The following is a 21355-nucleotide window of genomic DNA, read 5'->3' on the forward strand; positions in this document are numbered from 1 at the left end:
AGGGGTTGGCCAGGGAGGGTGCACGCATAGCCAGAGGGAGTGTGGGCCCGAGGGACTGAGCAGGACGGACAGGTGTGGATGGTGTGGACAGCCACCCGAGGTGAAGGGAGGGTTGTGGGAGACCACTGTGGACAGAGTCCAGTCATGGGTGTGAGTGCACCACAGTCAAAGTAATTTGCAAAAACAAAGCTTTTAAAGCATGCCTTCTCCTTCAAACCATGGTCCGTGGAGCCCGCGGCAAGCAGCACTTAGCCGCTGTCACAGGCTTGGCCTTCCAGTCCTCCAGCTGGGCACTGCCCAGGCGCGGACTTGGAAGGAGGAACTAGAGTGTGTCAGGACCACAGGTGGAGGTGGGGCTGTGACGTGTGGGAGGGCGGGGCAGGCAGCAGGTGAGTCGCTAGGTCTCCCTGGCTCCAATCACTCTGGAGACTGAGCCATGGGGGGAAAACAGCACGAGGATGAGGCCTATGGTGAGTCTGAGGGCAAAGCTAGGGCAGAGGCCCCGGACCCTCAGAGGGAGGGGAGGCCAGCCTGGACCTGCTTTAGGGGAATGACGGCTGGGGCTGGCCCCAAGGAGAGGAGCTGAGTGGAGTCCTGGGTCCCTGAAGGGAGGGCCCAGAAAAGAGCTGATGGAAGGAAGTAGAGTCAGGATCCTGGGAAGAGGATTGGCTTTAGGGGCTGGGGGCCTGTGCTGGGGAGACTGGGGAATGAAGCTAGGGTCGCCATGAGAAGTTGGGGGTGGAATCTGGGTCCCTCAGGGCAGGGCCCTGGGAAGCAAAGCCTGAATAGAAAAGAGGCAGATCAGGATCCTGAGGAGGAGGATGGGTCTCAGGGGCTGGGAGGGTGTATGTGCTGCAGAGCCTGTGGGGAGGCTGGGGTCTGGCCCCCGTCAGGGGGAATGGCTGGGGTCCCTGTGAGGAGGAGGAGTTCCAGCCTGGGCTCTGGGGTCTCTGAGCGGAAAAAGTGCTAGAGGTCTGCCTGCCAGGGTCTCTGTGAGCAGTGACAGCAGGACTGGGGTGTGTCTAGGGGTCCCTATGAGGAGTTGAGGCTGTGGATCTCTGCGGAGAAGAGGCCGCACACAGCCTGCCCCTGGGGTCTCTGTTAGGAGGGGGAGCCTTCTCAGGGTACCATGAGAGATCCAGGCAGAGGGGTTGGGGGGCTTCTGAGAATGGTGGGGCCTGAGGCAAGAGGGAACAGAGAGCCTCTCTGTGGAATCTCCGTGAAGAACCGGGGATAGGAGACTATCCCAGAGACCCCTAAGATTGGGGGGGGGGCGGTCTGAGAGGAGAGGGAACTGGGATACCAGCCTCTGGGACCCCTGTGAGCAGTTAAGGGCTTGGAGCCTGCCTTCAGGGGTCCCTTGGGGTTTGGGGTCTGAGTTCTTGGTCTGGAGGGGAGGGAACCACAAGGGAGGGACCTCCCAGAGGCAAAGCTTGAGTTCCTAAGCAGGCTAGGGGAAGGAGCAGTAAGGACTCCCCGGTCGACTTCCTGGAGCAGCTTTGGGTCAATCATTGATCTCATACCCAAGAGCCATGGAGGGACAGAGTCCAGAGCACCCGGGGAAAACGGATCCCACCCCTTCCCACACTCTTGCCCAACCCTCTGCCCTCCCTCCTCTGTGCCCACACAGGACCCTAAGCTGCCTGGCCTCTCAGCTCCTCCCTGTGTGTACTCAGGGAGGACCAGGAACAGGACATGGCCACAATCTTAACCGGCCACAATCTCAACTGCCAGGCTCAGGTGTCACCGTGACTACTCGCCCAGAGACTGGCAGGGGCCTGGCGTCCCTTGGGGTCAGGGGCCTACAGGGGCCCCTCCCTGCCCAAGCCCTTCGGGAGTTAATGCCTTTGGCTCCAGTTACTTTCCCTATGGCCTTGGACCAGAGGGTGGAGGTAGGGCCTGGGGCAGCTGTGGCGAGGGGCTGTAACCTCTCTGATAGACATGTGCCCACCCTGGACTGGGTACAGGAGGGGAGACGGATAAGGATTGGGGCATGGAAGCCACTAAGATGGCTTGACTCAGAGTCCCACATCCCAGCTGGAGGGAGATTCAAGAGAAAATGGCCAGGATGGAGGCAGAAGGCAAAGGCTATATTTTCCTGATTGCCAGCCTTGAGGTCTGAGCTGGAAAGAACCTGTTAAGGCCCCTTTTTCCCCCTCCCTCCAAGGCCACCTTGTTAGAGTTCACGGTAAGCAGTCAAGCTGCTGACCAGGCCTTGATCCTGCCTCTCCTGCGCTCCAGTTTCCTCTCCAGCCAGCCCTACCACTGTCCACCTCCCCCCAAATTCCTGAAACCCAGGTAGGATCCTAGCCAGGGTAGAATAATGCTGCAGGGAAGGGACAGGAGGGACAGGAGATGCGTAGAGACATCCACTCAGGGCCTCACTCGCTGCACTCCTCCCCATGCCCCTCAGGGAATCCAGCCAAATATGACCCCTCCTTTCGAGGTCCCATCAAAAATAGGTGAGTTCTGGGCACCGCCCCAACTGGCGGGGGTTGAGGGGAGGGCATTGGTCTTGCTTTGTATTTGCTGAAATATTGGTAAAAAGCTTGTAAAAAAGAAAACTCCTACCCCAAGAGAATGGGGCCCTTGGGGGGGGTTGGGTCTGGAGGGGGCACAAGGGGACTTTTGGGGTACTAGTGATTTCTGTTTCTTGACCTGGGAGCTGGCTACACAGGCCTTTGCTTTTTGGGAAGATTAATCCAGCTGAGCACTGATGTGGGTTGTGTACTTTTCTGTGTCAGACTTCAGAAGAACGTTTACCCACTGAGAATATTCTGTTCTTTTGTGCCCCCTGCTTCGACAAACGGAAACAAGCACTTCTTATTTCCTGGTGCATTGTGAGAGATTTTCTTAAAATAAAATAAATATATCTTAAAGAAATAAAATAAAACGTACCCACTCTCCAGCCCGTGACTCCTCCAGCCCGTACTCCCCATATCCCCTCTCCAAAAACTTTCCCCACTTCTCTCCCAGGAGCTGCACAGATATCATCTGCTGTGTCCTCTTCCTTCTCTTCATTCTGGGGTACATCGTGGTGGGGATCGTGGGTGAGTTTCTAGCTGTGCGGTGCTGGAGCCAAGGCCGGGGGTAATAACCCGGGGAGGGACCATCCCCGTGGTTGTTCCCCGCCCCCCCCCCCAAGTCCCACCTGCCGGTGATTCATCTCTGCATCTGCTTCCAGCTTGGGTGTACGGAGACCCCCGGCAAGTTCTCTACCCCAGGAATTCCACCGGGGCCTACTGCGGGGTGGGGGCCAACAAGTGAGTACCAAGGCAGGAAGAGGGGACAGGCAGGAGCTGAGGTGGGGGGTGGGCAGAGAACCCCAACTCTCAAGCTCCAGATCCTTCCTCTGCTGCCCACACACCCCCCCCTTCCTGAATCTCACCACACTAGGTCACTTTGAGCAGCCTCCATTTCTGAGCAGCTGGCTTCTGATTTCTGCCCCCCAAAGTGGGAGACAGAGTAGTGATTAAGTGCATGGATTTTCAAGTTCAGAGTTTGGCATTTGAATCCCCAACTGGGCTAAGTAAGATCCGGTTGTATGGCCTTGGGCAAGGTACTCAAACTCTCTGCGCTTTGATCTCCTCATCTGAAACACAAGGGTGATCCCCCAAGTGATGCCATCAGTTCGTCATGCAGGAAACTTTCAGTAAATAATAAAACCTTAACAGTTACACAGCATTTACTATGTTCCAGGCAGGCAGTGTACTTTGCACACACAAACTCATTTAAGCCCTGTGAAGTAGGTACTATTATCTTACACCTGATGGAATTGAGGCAGTGGGCAGTTAAATGACTTGCTCAAGGTCATAAACTCTTAACCATTTGTTAGCAATTTCAATGCTCAATTAACTCTGGGAAATCTTCCAGGTGGCCCCTGTATCTCCCTAGCCTGAGCTTCTAAGGGCAGAAGCTGAGTGGTGTACCTCATGGAAGAGGGGGGAGGGGCTGGTTGAGCCCACTGTACTCGGGACACAGCCCTGGCAGCCCTCCCTTCTCTGCACACCTGACCAGGCCCTGATGCCTACACTACCTTCCCTCCTGCAGAGATAAACCATATCTTCTCTACTTCAACATCTTCAGTTGCGTCCTGGCCACCAACATCATCATGGTGGCTGAGAATGGCCTGCAGTGTCCCACACCCCAGGTCAGTGCCTGGGACCTGCCTCTGCCCAGATCTCCCCCCAAGGTCTGGGTACCAGCCCCTCAGCATGCTCTCTGCCCCCAGGTGTGTGTGTCCTCCTGCCCAGAGGTCGCATGGACTGTGGGAGTAAACCAGTTCTCGCAGAACGTTGGGGAGGTCTTCTACACTGCAAACAGGAGCTTTTGTCTGCCGGGGGTGCCCTGGGATATGGTGAGCGCTGCCTCTGGCGTTATCGCTGTGGTCAAGGAGGGGCACATGTGTGGGGGTGAGGAGGAGTTGGGTAGGTGATTATGGTGATGGTGGTGGTGATGAGGGAGCTCACACCTTCATCCTGCTCTGTGTCTGTGTGTCTGTGTGTCCTCCCCCCCACCCCCAGCCAGTGATCCAAAGCCTGCAACAGGAGCTCTGCCCCAGTTTCCTCCTCCCTTCCACTCCAGGTGAGAAGCTGCGTTCCTTCCTCAGGCATCATCCAATCCTATGTCTTTATTGCTCAAGTGAGGAAAGCAGACCCAGAGAGAACAAATACAGCTTAGCTGGCAGAATTGGAATTAGCACCAGATCTTTACCTTTCTGTGCAGCAGGACCCTACACATGGACCCTGTGTGTGTTGTGCACCAGGCACCCAGATAGATGTGGGGCTCCTGGTTTGAGCTACCTTTTAGGTGCAGAGATCAGAGATGTTCACAAAGACACTGCCCAAGAATCGGAAACGACTGGATGTCCATCCGAATTTACAAGCAAACATGGCCAAGTGGTGGGATCACGGTTGACTTTTTAACTTTTCCTAATATGTTCTTCTTTCCAATGGTAAATGTTTTTTTTTTTTAATAGAAAAAAATTTTAATTATAGCATGCAAAAAGATATCCAGTTCTCAATATAGGTGCTATGAAAAGTATCTCAAATGAATGCTCCAAACTCAGATCTGGATTCCAGCACTTTCCAGCTGTATGGTCTTGGGCCAAGCATCCTCTCTGAGCCTTGCTTCCTCATCTTGAGAATGTAAATGCCAAAGCCAGCCTGCCAGGCAAAGTCATCGTGAGGATGGAGATACATGCCTCTGGAGGCACATGATATGTGCCTCAGGAGATGGGGAAGGGGTGAGAAGGTTTTCTGGAGGAGGTGAGACGGAGATGGAGCTGAACAGGGAGTAATGGATGGGATTTCCAAAGGGAGAACACTCAGAGAGAGGGGCCGGGAGAGCAGGGGCACAGAGCTGAGAAGAAAGTGGACTAAGCTCAATCGGTGGGGTCTTGAAGCCGGCCCAGGGAGCAGAGGCTCTCTGGGGCAGAGCTTCCAGAAGTGTCTGAGCAGCAGAATGACCTAGAGCCCTGGAATGATGAGGCATGCTCTCCCTGGCACTAGGGTAGAGGGTAGGTTGAAAGGTGACAATGTTGGGGTCGAGTATAAGAGTTAGGCCAGAAGGAATCAGGGTCTGAACCAAGCAGTGGCAAGGAGGGGAAGAAGGGGGTATTCAGAGACAGGGAAGGAAGGCTGGACTGGGCACCACGGAGTATGAGGGAGCTGTGGTGGCCCTCCCTGTGGAACTCCCTTTTGGCTGTGGAGTTAAGAGCAGCTGTGGGGAGGGGAAGAGTGAGGAGCAGCAAAGCCCACCTCTCCTCCCTTCCCTAAGCCCACTAGGGGGCTGGGTAGAGGTCAGGGGTTTTCAAGGCAAAGCTCTGGGCCTTCCCACTAGGAGCCCCGGTTCTCTCCCTCCAGCTCTGGGGCGTTGTCTTCCACTGGTGAATAGTACTCCACCTGAACTCCCAGGGATTTCCAATAACACCTCCATCTCCCAAGGAATCAGGTGGGCATCTTCCTGCTCCCCCATCTCTGTGCTGCACCCCTCCCCCACAACAACCCCTCTGATTCTGTCTGTCCCCAACAGTGGTCTTCTTGACAGTCTCAATGCCCGTGACATCAGTGTTAAGATCTTTGAAGATTTTGCCCAATCCTGGTATTGGATTCTTGTGTGAGTCACCGGTTCCCCTCCTCACTACTTCCCTTCTGCCCTCCCTGATCCTCTGTCCCCACCCCAATGTCCAGAACAGAAACTTCAGACAGGGGTGAAGGAGCCAGAGCTCAGAACGGACCCCAAACCCACCAAGATTTATAAGACAAAGGGGGTCTAACCTCTGGGAACCTTGGGAGTGTGAGGCATTTGAGGGCCTCTGAAAGGAAGAAAATTTGAGGTATGACCCTCAACTACCTCACCCTGCCTACAGTGGCCTAGGAGTGGCTCTGGTCCTGAGCCTGCTGTTTATCCTGCTTCTGCGCCTGGTGGCCGGGCCCCTGGTGCTGGTGCTGATCCTCGGGGTGCTGGGCGTGCTGGCATATGGCATCTACCACTGCTGGGAGGAGTACCGAGTGCTGCGGGACAAGGGTGCCTCCATCGTCCAGCTGGGCATCACCACCAACCTCAGTGCCTACCGCAATGTCCAGGAGACCTGGCTGGTGGCCTGTAAGTGCCCTGCCCATCTCCGGACCTCCAGCCACCCGACGGCTGCCCCGGGCCATGCTGAGCCCTGGCCCTGACGGAGGCCTCTCTGTTCCTCTCGACCCTCAGTGATCCTGCTGGCTGTGCTTGAAGGCATCCTGCTCCTGATGCTCATCTTCCTGCGGCAGCGGATCCGCATCGCCATCGCCCTCCTGAAGGAGGCCAGCAAGTCAGGATCTGTCTGGGAGGGAGATGAGGCAGAGGACGGGGGTGCAGGCCCAGAAGGGCAATGTTGGAAAGGTGGCAGGGAGCCCTGAAAGAGAAGGGGAGAATTATGCAGTGGTTAACACCACCGTGTGACTCCATTTTTTCCTGAGACTCAGTTTACCCATCTGTTAAATGAGGGCAACAGTAGTTCTTACTATGTAGGGCTGTCATGAGGATTAAATGAGTTAGTGTCTTGTCGGGTTCCCAGAACATGAAGCAGACCCTCCATCAGGAGTAGTGAGTGGCAGCTGCTATTTGGTGGTGGTGGTGGTGGTGGTGGTTAATGGGTGGAACAGGAGCCCAGGCATGAAGTAACAGCTTGTTCCCAACCAGGACCATCAAGAGACCATACTTTGAGGACCCTATTCCCTTAGTCTCCCAAGAAGCTGCCCCCAGGTGGCTTCTCTGTGATTCTAATTTCCTCTAAGGGTCCCTTGCGCCTGATTTATTCAGTTCAGTTCATTTAATGAGCACCTACTGTGTGCCCAGCCTGGGGGACAGAGAAGGCCCTGGCAAGGACAGAGGTGGGGATGTTGCCAGGGTGGGGCCTGGGGACTAGGGCCACGTGGATAGACTACTCTTATCTTCCTCCAGGGCCGTGGGGCAGATGATGTCTACCATGTTCTACCCGCTGGTCACCTTTGTCCTCCTACTCATCTGCATTGTCTACTGGGCTATGACTGCCCTGTATCCTTTGCCCACATGGGCAGGCCCTCCTGGGGAGGGGGTGGGGAAGGGGCAATACTCACCTATAAAATGCCTCAGAGCATTGGAAGAAGGTGCTCCTTCCCCTGGGCAGACACAGGGCTGCCCATGGACAGAGTTGAAAGAGTGAGTCCGGGCTGAATTCCAACCCTTTGTACAGTGAACGACCTGTACAAGTACCTGGGAACGGGTCTCTGAGGAGGAGACCTGTGGAGACCCCCATGTGACTATGCCTTCCTTGACTCCCCTCTGGGTACCTGGCCACATCGGGGCAACCCCAATATGTTCTCTGGGCACCCAACGCCAGCTTGCCCAGCTGTGAAAAAGTGCAAATGAATACATCATGCGACCCCATGGTGAGGGGACTTAACGGTGGATATGGAGGTGTCCATGGGGGTGAGGTGACCTTAGGGGCCAGCTGCTCCAAATCCCTCATTGTGCAGCAGAGACTGAGAACCAGAGAGAAAAAGAAGCTCATTCAAGGTCACACAACAAGCCCCCTTGCCAGCCAGATGGGGGGCCAGCAGTGGACTCCAGATCCAGTGCTCCTCTTGCCGAGCTACCTCCTTATTCAGAGAAGGAAACTGAGACTGGAAGAAGAGGCATGCTGGCCCTGGGAAAACTGGCTACCAGCACTTCCCACCCCTCCCTTGGACTTGCTTTTGCCAAGGGGGACCATTAGCTACTCAGCCTCCAGTCTCAGTCTGTTCATCTGTAAGATGGAGATAATCCTAAAACCTGTCCCTCAGGGAGGCAGAGAAGATTAAATGACATTGGGCACATAAAGTGCTCTGAACAATGTCTGCCACCTGATAAGAGCTGATAACTGTACATGGGTTTTGTTTAGTTGTTTTTGGTTTTGTTTTAGATAGGTTTCATGCCCAGCACGCGACCCAGTGCAGGACTTGAATTCATGACTCTGAGATCAAGACCTGAGCTGAGATCAAGAGTCAGACATGTAACCACAGAGCCACTCAGGCGCCCCAGTTTTGCTTAGTCTTTTGAAGTCTTTCTCCCTGGGAACTTGGCGGCACCCTAGGCAATAGGCGGGTGGAACTCCCCCTTCCCCACCCTCCTGATAGGCTCTCAGGAAGTGGCACTGAACTTCAGGTAATCTGCTGTCCTCAGAGCTTTCATGTGGCCACCTCATCTGAGCTGGGACCCACAGGCATCAGCTCACTCTAAAAAAGGAAAGGGAAGCTGGTTTACATTTAGGGAGGACCCACCATGTGCCAGGCACTAGATATGCAAAGCTCCAAATGACCTGGTTCTTGCTTTCAACTTGCTCAGGATCTAGCAGCAGAGACTGACACAAACCCACACAAAGGGCAAAGTAGTTTATTTTCTCAAAAAATTTCAAACATACACTGAGCAATTTCAGCAGTTATAAGGATTTTTGTCACATTTGCAGGCAAGGGCTGTTTTTAAACTTCTGTGTTCTTCGCTTTTTATTATGGAAATTTTCAAACACACGCAAACCCTCAACTTCCCACTGTCCTTGTTTCATCCATTCCCCCCCCATACCCACAATTCCTTTTTTCTGGAGTTTTTTAAGGCAAATTCTGGACATAAGTGCCAATTCACTTGTAAACACATCAGGATGGATCTCCACAGATAAGGACTTTTTTTTTTTTAAAGTAATCTCTATCCCTCAACGTGAGGCTTGACCCTGAGATCAAGAGTCACAGGCTCTACAGACTGAGATAATCAGGTGCCCCAACCGAGAAAGACTTTTAAATTATAAGCATAACCACTATACCATTATCACACCCAACAAGGTTAACAATAATTCCTTAATACCATCTAATACCCAGTCTGTTCATTTTTGCTAGAAAGCATTTTGGTGGGAGTTGCAGAGGCTGTATTAGAGGGGACTGCTGATTGAGTATCAGGGACAAAGCCAGGTGCTGGTCACACTGCCTTCACGCCATTAAGGCTCAGCCCACAAGGCCCGGGAGCTCTCGAGTCCATATGGAGGCTGAGAGGAAATTAATTCTCTCACGTGATAGGCAATCTGAACCCAACTTGAACCTGGAGAAGAATCTCCTGGAAGGAAATGGCTTCCCCAACTCAGAGAGGCTGCTACTCTGGGAGTGTCAGGAGTTGGCTGGGAATGACCCTACTCTGTCACCCCCAGGCCGAGCCCGTGAACTCCTCATGCCCAGGACTGATGTGCGTCTTCCAGAGCTACTCGTCCACGGGCTTGGTTCAACGTTCTCTCTTCAACTTGCAAATCTATGGGGTCCTGGGGCTATTCTGGACCCTCAACTGGGTACTGGCCCTGGGCCAGTGTGTCCTGGCTGGGGCCTTTGCCTCCTTCTACTGGGCCTTCCACAAGCCTCGGGACATCCCCACCTTCCCCCTGACCTCTGCCTTCATCCGCACACTCCGGTAAGCCTGGGGCAGGGGGCTGGACATTGTGAGCGTGGGAGTCCAGGGGTCCTGGAGCTGCCTCTGACTACCTAAGCCCTCTGCAGGTACCACACTGGGTCGCTGGCCTTTGGAAGCCTCATCCTGACCCTTGTGCAGATAGCCCGGGTCGTTTTGGAGTACATTGACAACAAACTGAGAGGTGAGCAGGTAGCCCCTTGGGGAGTGCCTGTCAGGGGCCAGTGACCGAATATAAGCATCCCCTTACTCCCAGGAGCCCAGAACCCTGCGGCCCGCTGCATCATGTGCTGCTTTAAGTGCTGCCTTTGGTGCCTGGAGAAGTTTATCAAGTTCCTAAACCGCAACGCCTACATCATGGTGAGCCTTCCTGCACAAGCAGCCCCTAGCTCTGGGGTCCCTTGGCCCAGGCCCCTGCCCCGGCCCAAGTACGCTGCACACAGATAACTCTCACCTTTTGACCTCACTCAGATTGCCATCTACGGGAAGAATTTCTGCGTCTCAGCCAAAAATGCCTTCATGCTGCTCATGCGGAACATTGTCAGGTCAGGCTGTCCCCCACCCCTGTGATCTCCCAACCAAGGCCGGGTTCTTAGGCAGCGCTCAGAGGGCCTCGAGCTTGGCTTAACGCTCCATTGCCTCCATCTTCAAATGTGCCCAATTTTCTTCATTTTACATTTGCCACAGTCACTTATATAGCCAGTCCTGTTCCTAGCTCTGCCAGCACCCTCATGCCCGACCCACCCCAACTTCCCATACAGGGTGGTCGTTCTGGACAAAGTTACAGACTTGCTGCTGTTCTTCGGGAAGCTGTTGGTGGTTGGAGGTGTTGGTAAGGGCCAGGACTGGGAGTTACGGGCACCAAGGGCAGGGGCACAGGGCAGCCGAACAGGTGACCTCAGAGGAGTGATGACACTGACCTCCAGACCTCTCGCACAGGGGTCCTGTCCTTCTTTTTTTTCACCGGTCGCATCCAGGGGCTGGGAACAAACTTTGAGAGTCCCTCCCTCAACTATTACTGGCTGCCCATCATGGTGAGTAGACTCCCTGGCTCTGCCTTGCAGTCCAGCACACCCTGCCCCCCCCCCCCCCCCCCCCCGCCAAGGAACTCTAAAATGTCCTGTGTCTTCCAGGTCTCCATCCTGGGGGCCTACGTCATTGCCAATGGCTTCTTCAGTGTTTTTGGCATGTGTGTGGACACACTCTTTCTCTGTTTCTGTGAGTAGACATCCTCTACCACTTCCCCCAGATTTCAAGGTACCAAACTGTTTAGGGTTTTTTGTGTTTTTTTTTTGGAGACCTGGTGCTTCTAGAAACAGCAACTTTGCGAGTTAAAGGAGCCAAAGCCAGAGGAAGCCTCTTCTGCCATCCTCAAGCCAGGGGTTTGGGGAAGAAAGGAGGAAGTGAACTGCCAGGCTGGCAGGGTCTCCCAAGAAAGAACATTCCAGGGGAGAGGCCTCTGGTACCCTTCCCTAGAAAATCGAAGGTAGAAGTTAGTCACAAGAAACTTCCCAGCAGATGGCTGTAGTGAGTGCAGATTTTCTTTCCCTCCTATACACAGTTGACCCTTAAGCAACCTGGGTTTGAATTTCACAGGTCACCTTAAGTGTGGATTTTTTTCAGTAAGCACAGTACAATACTGTAAATGTATTTTCACTTTCTTAGGATTTTCTTAACATTTTCCCCCTGTCTTATTTTATTGTAAGAATACAGTATACAGTACATATAACACACAATATATGTGCTAATTGTTTACATTGTCAGTATAGCTTTGAATCAACGGTAGGCTATTATATTTGGGGGGAATCAAAAGTCATAGGTGGATTGTTGATTGCACGGAGGTCAGCGCCCCTTGGCCCCTCTGTCGCTCAAGGGCCAACTCTACACTCGTTCAAGGTTTATGTAGTACCTACCGCAATCTGCAATAAGCTATTGACATGCATTTTTTATATTAAGCCTTACCATGCTATGAAATATTATTGATCACAATTTACCGATGAGAAACAGATTATACAACCTACCCAGTAGGTTACAAAACCTGACCGAAAAGAACAGCCCGTGGCGTTGTTGCCTGAAACCAGGCAGCTTCTTGTTGTCTTCCCCGATTTTCCCGGGGAGTGGGGTGGCCCCCGAGGGTCCTTTCTAACGGTCTGTGTTGCGGCTCAGTGGAAGACCTGGAGAGGAACGACGGCTCCCTGGACCGGCCCTACTATATGCCCAAAGCCCTTCTGAAGATTCTCGGCAAGAAGAACGAGGCGCTTCCGGGGGACAAGAAGAGGAAGAAATGAAAGATGCGGCCCTGATCCCCTCCTGTACAGTCTCCCAGCCTCACCCCGCCTTCCAGATCTCAATTTTGTAGTTTAAAAAAATTTATTAAAGGTTGATGTTTTGTTTTCTCAAAAAGTCTGAGACTTTTATCCCATCCATGACATGCAGTCCTTTTTGTCTTTTTTCGCCACAAGTTCTTTAAAATAGGTTCCGCCCCCATGACGCGCCCCAGGAGCCATGGCCAATCAAAAGGCTCCTGAGGAATGATGCCGGCCCCCTTCTTCATCCCAGCCAGTAAGCTTCCAGTCAGGGTCACATGCTCCGGGACTTCAGAAAGAGCCAATTGGAAGGTCCAACTCCAAGGCGCTAAATGGTCATATGAGGAGTCAGAGTGAGGAGTCAGCCAATTAAAATCGCAGAAGTGCGGCAGGAGGCCCGACTCTGGACTGGGGGGGGGAGGGGGTGGAATAGCTAGTGTTTAAAGGGCCCGGTCAGCTGACAGACTCCTGCCGGCGTCTACCCTTGGGGGCCTGGTTCTGGCTACCTGGGGAGAGATGATGGCGTACCGAACCGGCCAAGTGCTCCAGGGCAGACCCGGGGGATCGCAGAATCCGGGGTTCTGGGGAGGCTGTAGAGTTCAGGTATTTGCCGCGATCTTCCTGCTGCTGTTGTCTCCGGCAGAATTTGGGGCTAGGGCAGAGAACGACTTCAGTCTGGTGAGTCGCCCCTCGTATATCCCCATCGCCAACCCACGCGGGTGGTCTGTACCCAGCGTCCCCCGGGACGCGGGTTGCTGAGACCCGTCTTTTCGAGGGACTCTCCCGCCGTTCTCGGACTCCGTTCCCTCCATCCACTTCCAACCCCTCTTCCTCCTCGGGCCCTTGTCCTCCTGTCCTCCCGAGCCTCTTCATTCGAGCTCCTTCACCTTTGGGAGGTCCTCCAGCCCCACGCTCTCAGAAGGCCCCTTCTTCCCTCAGACCCCTTTTCCCTCTCCGAGCCCCCAGCTTTGTTTCAAACTCTCCTCAGTTTCCCCTTTCTTATTCTAGGACACACACACCCCCCAACTCTGATCCCCAACACTCTGCCTTTCCCAGGGACGCTCGACTCCGAGCCACTATTCAACCGTCCTAAAACTTGAAGTCAAATTTGTCCGTGTTGACCCTTCCTCCTCCCTTCGCAGGTTCAGCCGCTGGTGACCATGGAGCAGCTGCTGTGGGTGAGCGGGAGGCAGATCGGTTCTGTGGATACCTACCGAATTCCCCTCATCACAGCTACTCCTCAGGGCACTCTCCTTGCCTTCGCTGAGGCCAGAAAAATGTCCACATCGGATGAGGGAGCTAAGTTCATTGCTCTTCGCAGGTCCTTGGACCAAGGTATAAAGATGCCTGAGTGGTAGATGCTGGTGTTAGGCTGGATGGGTAGGGAGCCTGACCTGCCCAAGGGCTCTAAGGATAGGACCATGGGAGGGCTGGAGGCCTGGGTCCCTGAAGAGACTTAAGGAGGAAAGCTGTACAGAGCAGTGATCTAGAAATTATAATCAGCTAGGGTTGAACATTGAAAATTTATTGAGCACCTGCTATATACCAGGCACTGTTCTAGGTCTGTGAATATGGTTGTGAACAAAGCAGACCAAATATCCCTGTCCTCATGGGGCTTATATTGTCTGTGGGGAGACAGACAATAAGCGTAATAAATAGGTGAGTTTATTTTTTATATTAGAAAGGGATAAATATAATGGAGAAAAATAAAGCAGGATGTTGGATATTGGTGGCAACTTTAAATAGGTGACTTTTGAGTAAAGGAGTTGAGAGTAACCCTGAGGAAGAGTGTACCAGGCAGATGTCACAAGTTTGTGACTTTTCTCCAGGAGAAAACTACTTGAGGAATGGGGAGGAGCTTGTGGGACAGGATGGAGTGAACAACGGTAGAATAGATAAGGTCAGAGAGGTAAGGCTGCAGGGCAGGGGGGTGGAAGGGCAGGTTTTGTAGGGCTCTACAGCCACTCTAAGGCCTTGGGGCCCTAGCAAGAGGTGGAAATTAACAGGGAGAGGTAGAAAGGGCACCTTCAGAGTGCTCACCCTGGATTTCTTCTCTTTTTTCTTTAGGCAGCACATGGTCTCCTACAGCCTTCATTGTAGATGATGGGGACACCCCGGATGGGCTGAACCTGGGGGCAGTGGTGAGCGATATGGAGACAGGAGTGGTGTTTCTTTTCTATTCCCTCTGTGCTCACAAGGCTGGCTGCCAGGTGGCCTCCACTATGTTGGTGTGGAGCAAAGATGACGGTGTGTCCTGGAGCCCTCCCCGGAACCTCTCCTTGGATATTGGCACCGAGATGTTTGCCCCCGGACCAGGCTCAGGCATTCAGGTCTCTATCCTGAGATGGGTGGTGGGGACTGCCTTTTGGAGAGTCTGGAAGATGCCCCCAATGGGACTTCTTCCCAGGGAGAAGGACTTATGAAGTCAGATTTTCTCTTAGATGGGATTCCTTGAAAGAAAGGGACATCCTGGGAGGAACCCCCTCCTGAGGGAAGATGGATCTTTGCCATTGTCTTCCCATTTGGGGGTCATACATAGCTTGGTGAGTGAGCACACCAAGCATGGGTTAAAGCTCCCATGCACTTCTGTGGCTGGAACCCCCTGTCTGATGTCCTAAAGGAGCTTATTCTGCAAGAGTTTCTTAATTCAGGCAGTAGGTACTTATGGGATCCTCAGTAGCAAAGACAGAACTGAAGAGGACCAGATGTGTTCTCACGCTAGAAGGTGATGGGTTCCCCTTCCCTGCCTGTGAGCCTCTTCAGTGTCTCCCTCAGTGACACCCAGCTTCCTTTCCCACAGAAACAGCGGGAGCCGCGGAAGGGCCGCCTCATCGTGTGTGGCCATGGAACACTGGAGCAGGACGGGGTCTTCTGCCTCCTCAGTGATGATCATGGTGCCACCTGGCGCTATGGCAGTGGGGTCAGCGGCATCCCCTATGGCCAGCCCAAGCGGGAAAACGATTTCAACCCTGATGAGTGCCAGGTGAGGAGTCCATGGGCTATTCCCCACCCACTCCACCTCCCCTGTCCTCCAGAGCACCATTTCACTCACAGACCCAGGATCTGCCCGCCCACCTTTGTGCAACCTGGCCTGCTTCCTCAGGGACAGGGCCCTTTGCCCTGCCCCCTCCCTGGGTCTTCATGAAGCCATTTTCTATCTCTTCAGCCCTATGAGCTCCCAGATGGCTCAGTCGTCATCAACGCCCGGAACCAGAACAACTACCACTGCCGTTGCCGAATTGTCCTCCGCAGCTACGATGCCTGTGACACCATACGGCCCCGTGATGTGACCTTCGACCCTGAGCTTGTGGACCCTGTGGTAGCTGCAGGAGCTGTAGCCACCAGCTCCGGTATTGTCTTCTTCACCAATCCAGCCCATCCGGAGTTCCGTGAGTGTCTGCTGGGCGAGGTCGTCGGGGGAGCCCCTTTTATCTAGAGAAGGCGTGACCAGAGACCCCCCCTTTTTCTGACTCTGCTGCCTTCCCCAGGAGTGAACCTGACCCTGCGCTGGAGCTTCAGCAACGGTACCTCATGGCAGAAAGAGACGGTCCAGCTGTGGCCAGGCCCCAGTGGCTACTCCTCACTGGCAGCCCTGGAGGGCAGTGTGGGCGGGAAGGACCAGGCCCCCCAGCTCTACGTCCTGTATGAGAAAGGCCGGAATCAGTACACAGAGAGCATCTCACTGGCCAAAGTCAGCGTGTATGGGACGCTCTGAGCTGTACACCTGCCACCAGAGTAGAAGGCCCTGGACTCAGCCTTCAGGACTGTGGGCCCTCAGAGGCTAGAGGTGCCTAAAAGACAGTTCCACCTGCCCGTAGACTCTAGCCTTTTGCAAAATCAATTTCTCTTTGACAGGGAAGTCACTCTGTTAGGACTACAAGCCTGGCTGCTTCCACACAGGGAGTCCTGCCCTCACTTGGGAGCGTATCCCTTCCCCATCATTGCTGGGCCTGGCCCCCTTCTGTTCCTGGGGCAATGATTGGTCCTTTTCGTAGGTGGGGTTAGGTAGGCCTGTGGAATTGAATATATTTGGACTCAGGGAAATGGGGAAGGCTGAGCTTCCTCTTTAGGGTAAGATACTGTGGAGCAGGTTGGCGAAAGTACTGTAAGGGCAATATTTGGATTCAGGGTAAAGAACTAGGTGTACCACCCACCTAGACTATTTATAAATTGAACTATTTGTAACTTAACGTTTTTAATGAAGGAGAATGAGCACTTGCAGTGTCTCTGTGGTTCTGTCCATGCGCATGTGCGTTCTTCATGTACACCTGTAGGAGGCTGGGAGTGAGCTCTGGGGAAGAAGCTGCTGTTGCCCATGACAGTCACACTTTGGCAAATTAAGTCCTCCTTTCCCTTTCACATTCTTCCTCATCACAGAAAAGCGGATTCATCTTCATAGGTGTAATGAGGAGTAGCAGGGGGAGCCCCACAAGATATTAAACAGTCTGCTCTGTTTCATATCTGAGACGGAGTTGGACAGTGTCTTCTACGAAGTCAGGGGGCAGGTGTGTAAAATGCAGATGGAGAGCCTCTCCCAGGCCACCCCTGCAGAGAAATAAGCATTGTGACAATTTACGTGAGAAAACAGCACCATCCTCAGGCAGATGCTATTAAAAGAACAGATGAGTGGAAGAGCCATACCTTTACCCCATATGGAAAGAAAATACAATGCCTACATGAGCACTGGTGGTCTGAATCTCAAAGACTCAGGGGGCGCCTGGGTGGCTCAATTGGTTAAGCAGCCTGACTCTTGGTTTCAGCTCAGATCATGATCTCACGGTTCATGGGTTCAAGCCTCTATGCTGACAATGCGGAGCCTGCCTGGGATTCTTCTCTCCTCTCTCTGTCCCTCCCCTGTTCATGTTCTCTCTTGCGCTCGCTCTCTCTCTCTCTCTCTCTCTCTCTCTCTCTCTCTCTCGCAAAAAAAAAAAAAAAGATTCTCACTTTCCCTCTGCTCCTCCCCCCGCAATAAAAATTTTAAAAAATAAAAGAATGTCAAAGATTGAAGAATAAGGGCCACACTGACATACAGTTGCAGTTTATTTTGCTTTCAACTTCCTTTTCTAAGAAATGTTAGGGTAATGCATTCCATCAGAAAAAATGGAATAATCTCCCTGTATAGGAGGATATGGTATGATTTAATTTTGTTATATTTTATCCAGAATTTATCAATAATTTAATACTTTAGTTTTTCACTTACATTTTTAAAAACAAAGATAGAGAAAATGGGTTAATGAACCCCATGTGCATCCTATGTATCCAATGTTTGCTTCTTATTCTTTTTTATTTTGTTGAATTTTTTTTTTTTTTTTGAGAGAGTATGAACAAGGGGAGGGGCAGAGAAAGAGAGGTAGAGAGAAATCCCAAGCAGGCTCTACACTGTCAATGCAGAGCCTGACACAGAGCTTAATCCCATGAACTGTTGAGATCATGACCTGAGCCAAACCAAGAGTTAAATACTTAAGCAACTGAGCCACCCAGGCAACCTCCCTTTGTTGAAATATTTTGAAGCAAATACCAGACCTTGTGATATTCACCCCTACCTTGTTCCGTTTTTTTTTTTTTGGTTTGGTTTGGTTTGGTTTTTTAGAGAGGTAGAGTGCACACATGAGCAGAGGAGAGTGGCAGAGAGAGAATTTTTTTTTTTTTTTTTACTTTTTAGCAGTATTTCCCTTTTTTAATTTATTTAAATTTGCATCCAAGTTAGTTAGCATATATATAGTGCAACAATGACTTCAGGAGTAGATTCCTTGCCCATTTAGCCCATCCCCCCTCCCACAACCCCTCCAGTAACCTTCTGTTTGTTCTCCATATTTAAGAGTCTCTTATGTTTTGTCCCTCTCCCTGTTTTTATATTATTTTTGCTTCCCTTCCTTTATGTTCATCTGTTCTGTAGAGAGAAGAAGAATCTTAAGCAGGCTCCACACTCAGCTAGTTGTCCAACAAGGAGCTCCATCCCATGATCCTGAAATATAACCAGAGCTGAAATAAAGAGTCAAACCCTCAACTGAGCCACCCAAGTGCTTCCACCCCTACATTCTTAAGTGTGCATCCCATCCTTTAAAATGGAACACTTTATTATGTAACCATAATGTCATCGCATACTCATAACATTAACAATAACTCTGGTATCATCTAATACCCAATGTGCAAATTTCATCAAATGTCTCAACAATGTCTTATTTATAGTTCTTTGTTCAAATCAGGATCCAGGGATGCCTGGGTGGCTCAGTTGGTTGAGCAGCTGATTTCAGCTCAGGTCATGATCTCACATTTTGTGAGTTAGAGGCCCACATAGGGTTCTGTGCCAACAGCTCAGAGCCTGGAGCCTGCTTCAGATTCTGTGTCTCCCTTTCTCTCTCTGCCCCTCCCCAGCTCAAGCTCACACACTCTCTCTCAAACATAAATAAACTTAAAAAAAAAAAAAAAAGATTCTCTCTCTGCACCCACCCCTGCTCATTCTCTCTCAAAAAAAACAAAAAACAAAAAACAAAAAAAACACCTAAATCAGGATCCAAAGAAAATCTACACATTTCCATTTGTTTTAAGTTTATTTATTTATGTTTGAGAGAGAGCAAGCAGGGGAGGGACAGAGAGAGAGCAAGAGAAAACCACGCAGGCTCTGCACTGCAGCGCAGAGCCAGATGCGGGGCTTGAACCCACAAAGATCATGAGCTGAGCTGAAATCAAGAGTCAGATGCTTAACCGACTGAGCCACCCAGGCGCCTGAAAACCTGTACATTTAATTTTGATGTCTCTTAAGCCTAGGTTAATCTACAGTCCCACTTCTCCTCTTTCTTCTTCTTGATACCATCTATGCAGAAATCAACGCATTCGTCCTATAGAAAGTTCCACTCTGATTTGTCAGTTTGCTTCCTCAGAGTGTCACTTAACTCCTTCCTCTAGCTTTCACATTTCCAATGATCAAACCTGAAGATTTGGCTTCCCATTCCATTTGGGGGGTGGGGGCAGTGGGAGAAGATCGCTTCACAGGTACTGTGTGCTTCCTGTTGCATGTCCTCAGGGGGCAAGTACTGTCTGCTCCTCCCTCTCTGAGTAAAGCTGAGGTTGAGCACTGGGTTCAGATGGCCACAGTCTAACCCCTCCTTTGTTAAGTTTCCCCCATCAACCTTCCAACTGACAATTTCATTCACAGATGGGTTTTGCCTGAATCAGTTATTTTGTGGGATTGTGAAATGTTTTTTAAATTCTATTATTTCTACCCCATCTATTACCTGGAATTCTTCGATAAAAAAAGAGCTGTCTCTCATCAAGGCTGTTGGGCTACCCTGAAGCATGCTTTGTAAGGAAAGGCAGGATAAAAGCTTAATTTCCCCCCTTTTCCTTGCCAGTTCTGAGTAAAGTGATGTAATACTTTGCCTTGGCCAGTAAACCACACTGTTACCAACGACACAGGAGACATACAGAGGAAGACTCTATGGCCAGCAGCAGGAGGCAGGGGAATCTGAGGGAAGAAAGAAGAGAGAATCCCAGGCAGCGTGGTTGCCGGGCTCTGCTTTTCTTTCCTTTTTTTTTTTTTTTTTATGTTTATTTTTTATTTTAGGGGAGAGAGAGACAAGGTATGAGCAGGGGTTGGGCAGTAAGAGAGGAAGACACAGAATCCGAAACAGGCTCCAGACTCTGAGCTGTCAGAATGCACAAACCGCGAGATCATGACCTGATCTTAACCTCCTAATAGTCTAACCTACTGAGACACCCAGGCGCCCCTGAGCTCTGCTTTTCTTTAAAATTTTTTTAAATGTTTATTTATTTTTGAGAGAGAGTGCAAATGGGAGAGGGGCAGAGAAACAGGGAGATACAGAATCCAAAGCAGGCTCCAGGCTCTGAGCTGTCAGCACAGAGCCCAAAGCAGGGCTAGAACCCTGAGCTGAAGTCAGACGCTTAACCAACTGAGCCACTCACGTGCCCCCAGCCTCTGCTTTTCTAATGTAGATCAGAAAATAGGTAAGACATTGGAAGAATAAAGGGGGGGGGGGTGGCATCTGCCACAGTTGGGACATCTGCTGTCCAATACCACTAAAAATTGCACATCTGACAAAGTCTTGGTAACAATTTTATTAAAAATGCTGGAAGAAAGAAAGGAGGTGATGCCTTGAAGGTCTGACTCATGAGCTATTGTGTCATGAAGTAGACATGGCAGAAGTCTTATGAAGAGCGACTGAGTTCCTTCTTAGCCAAGAACCCTCGTCTGAGAGAGGATCCTCCCCAGGAGGGTGTGGGACAGAGCCCTGGGCCCCACTCCAGACCTGCAGATTTAGTATTCTAGTAACAGTCTGGGACCTCGCATTTTAACAGGAACTGCAGGAGACGCTGATGCTGGGATCTTTGGACTGCACTTTGGGAAACTTTCTCTTAGACATTTAGCGTAGATTTAGGAAGAATAGACTTCAAAACACTGTAGAAAAGATCTCAAAAGAGAAACTAATTAGGAAGAATTTATGTCTGAAGAAACCAATAACCCTTAAAGCTGTCAGGGACCAAAGCTGCCTGTTTACCCAAGCATCTTTTTTTTTTTTTTTTAAGTTTTATTTACTTAATTAATCTCTACAGCCAACATGGAGCTCGAATTCACGACCCCAAGATCAAGGTTCTATTGACTGAGCCAGCCAGGCACCCCAAGCCAAGCATCTTGAATGCCCGCCACAGTAGCTGGCACATGGTGGGTGCCTCATACAGGAGGTAAGACAAATCTAGGATGGGTAAGGAGCTAGTGTGGTGCCAGATGGGCATCTGCACTCCTTGGGAACATGTTAGAAATGCTTGACCACCCTCTTGTCTGGAACCCCAAAGCCACCACACCAAGACCTACAGAGCAAGAAGTTCTGGGAGTGGGGCCCAATAATCAGTGTGTTAACCTTCAGGGGACTTATGCACATTCAAGTTTGAAAACCAGGATTAGATGGGGCGCCTGGGTGGCTTAGTCGGCTAAGCGTCCGACTTTTGCTTAGGTCATGATCTTGCGGTTCATGGGTTCGAGCCCCATGTCAGGTTCTGTGCTGACAGCCAGCTCAGAGCCTGGAGCCTGTTTCAGAGTCTGTGACTCCCTCTCTCTCTGACCCTCCCCTGCTCACGCTGTCTCTCTCTCT

The 21355-nt window shown here is 51.4% G+C and overlaps 2 protein-coding genes across 3 annotated transcripts; both read left to right on the forward strand.

The window, feature by feature from the left end:
• Positions 1–436: 436 nt before the first annotated feature.
• Positions 437–12283, forward strand: SLC44A4 (solute carrier family 44 member 4). Of its 2 annotated transcripts, XM_039219595.1 has the most exons (21): positions 437–470; positions 2414–2462; positions 2977–3050; positions 3185–3263; positions 4051–4150; positions 4232–4357; positions 4524–4584; positions 5865–5952; positions 6034–6117; positions 6371–6606; positions 6712–6811; positions 7444–7536; positions 7808–7910; positions 9692–9945; positions 10032–10126; positions 10199–10302; positions 10414–10487; positions 10704–10774; positions 10882–10976; positions 11076–11160; positions 12109–12283. In XM_039219595.1, the coding sequence occupies exons 1-21, from the start codon at positions 437–439 to the stop codon at positions 12228–12230; spliced, it is 2127 nt and encodes a 708-aa protein (XP_039075526.1). In that variant the 3' UTR covers positions 12231–12283. The 2 variants fall into 2 exon arrangements, with proteins under 2 accessions (XP_039075526.1, XP_039075527.1); XM_039219596.1 differs by lacking the exon at positions 4232–4357.
• A 401-nt stretch (positions 12284–12684) lies between these two features.
• On the forward strand, positions 12685–16469 carry NEU1 (neuraminidase 1). The gene is made up of 6 exons (XM_039219598.1): positions 12685–12926; positions 13391–13583; positions 14316–14578; positions 15049–15231; positions 15415–15637; positions 15737–16469. The coding sequence occupies exons 1-6, from the start codon at positions 12765–12767 to the stop codon at positions 15961–15963; spliced, it is 1251 nt and encodes a 416-aa protein (XP_039075529.1). The 5' UTR covers positions 12685–12764; the 3' UTR covers positions 15964–16469.
• Positions 16470–21355: the final 4886 nt, after the last annotated feature.

Source organism: Hyaena hyaena, unplaced genomic scaffold (assembly GCF_003009895.1).
Source record: "Hyaena hyaena isolate Hyena2069 unplaced genomic scaffold, ASM300989v1 scaffold_830, whole genome shotgun sequence".
NCBI lineage: Eukaryota > Metazoa > Chordata > Mammalia > Carnivora > Hyaenidae > Hyaena > Hyaena hyaena.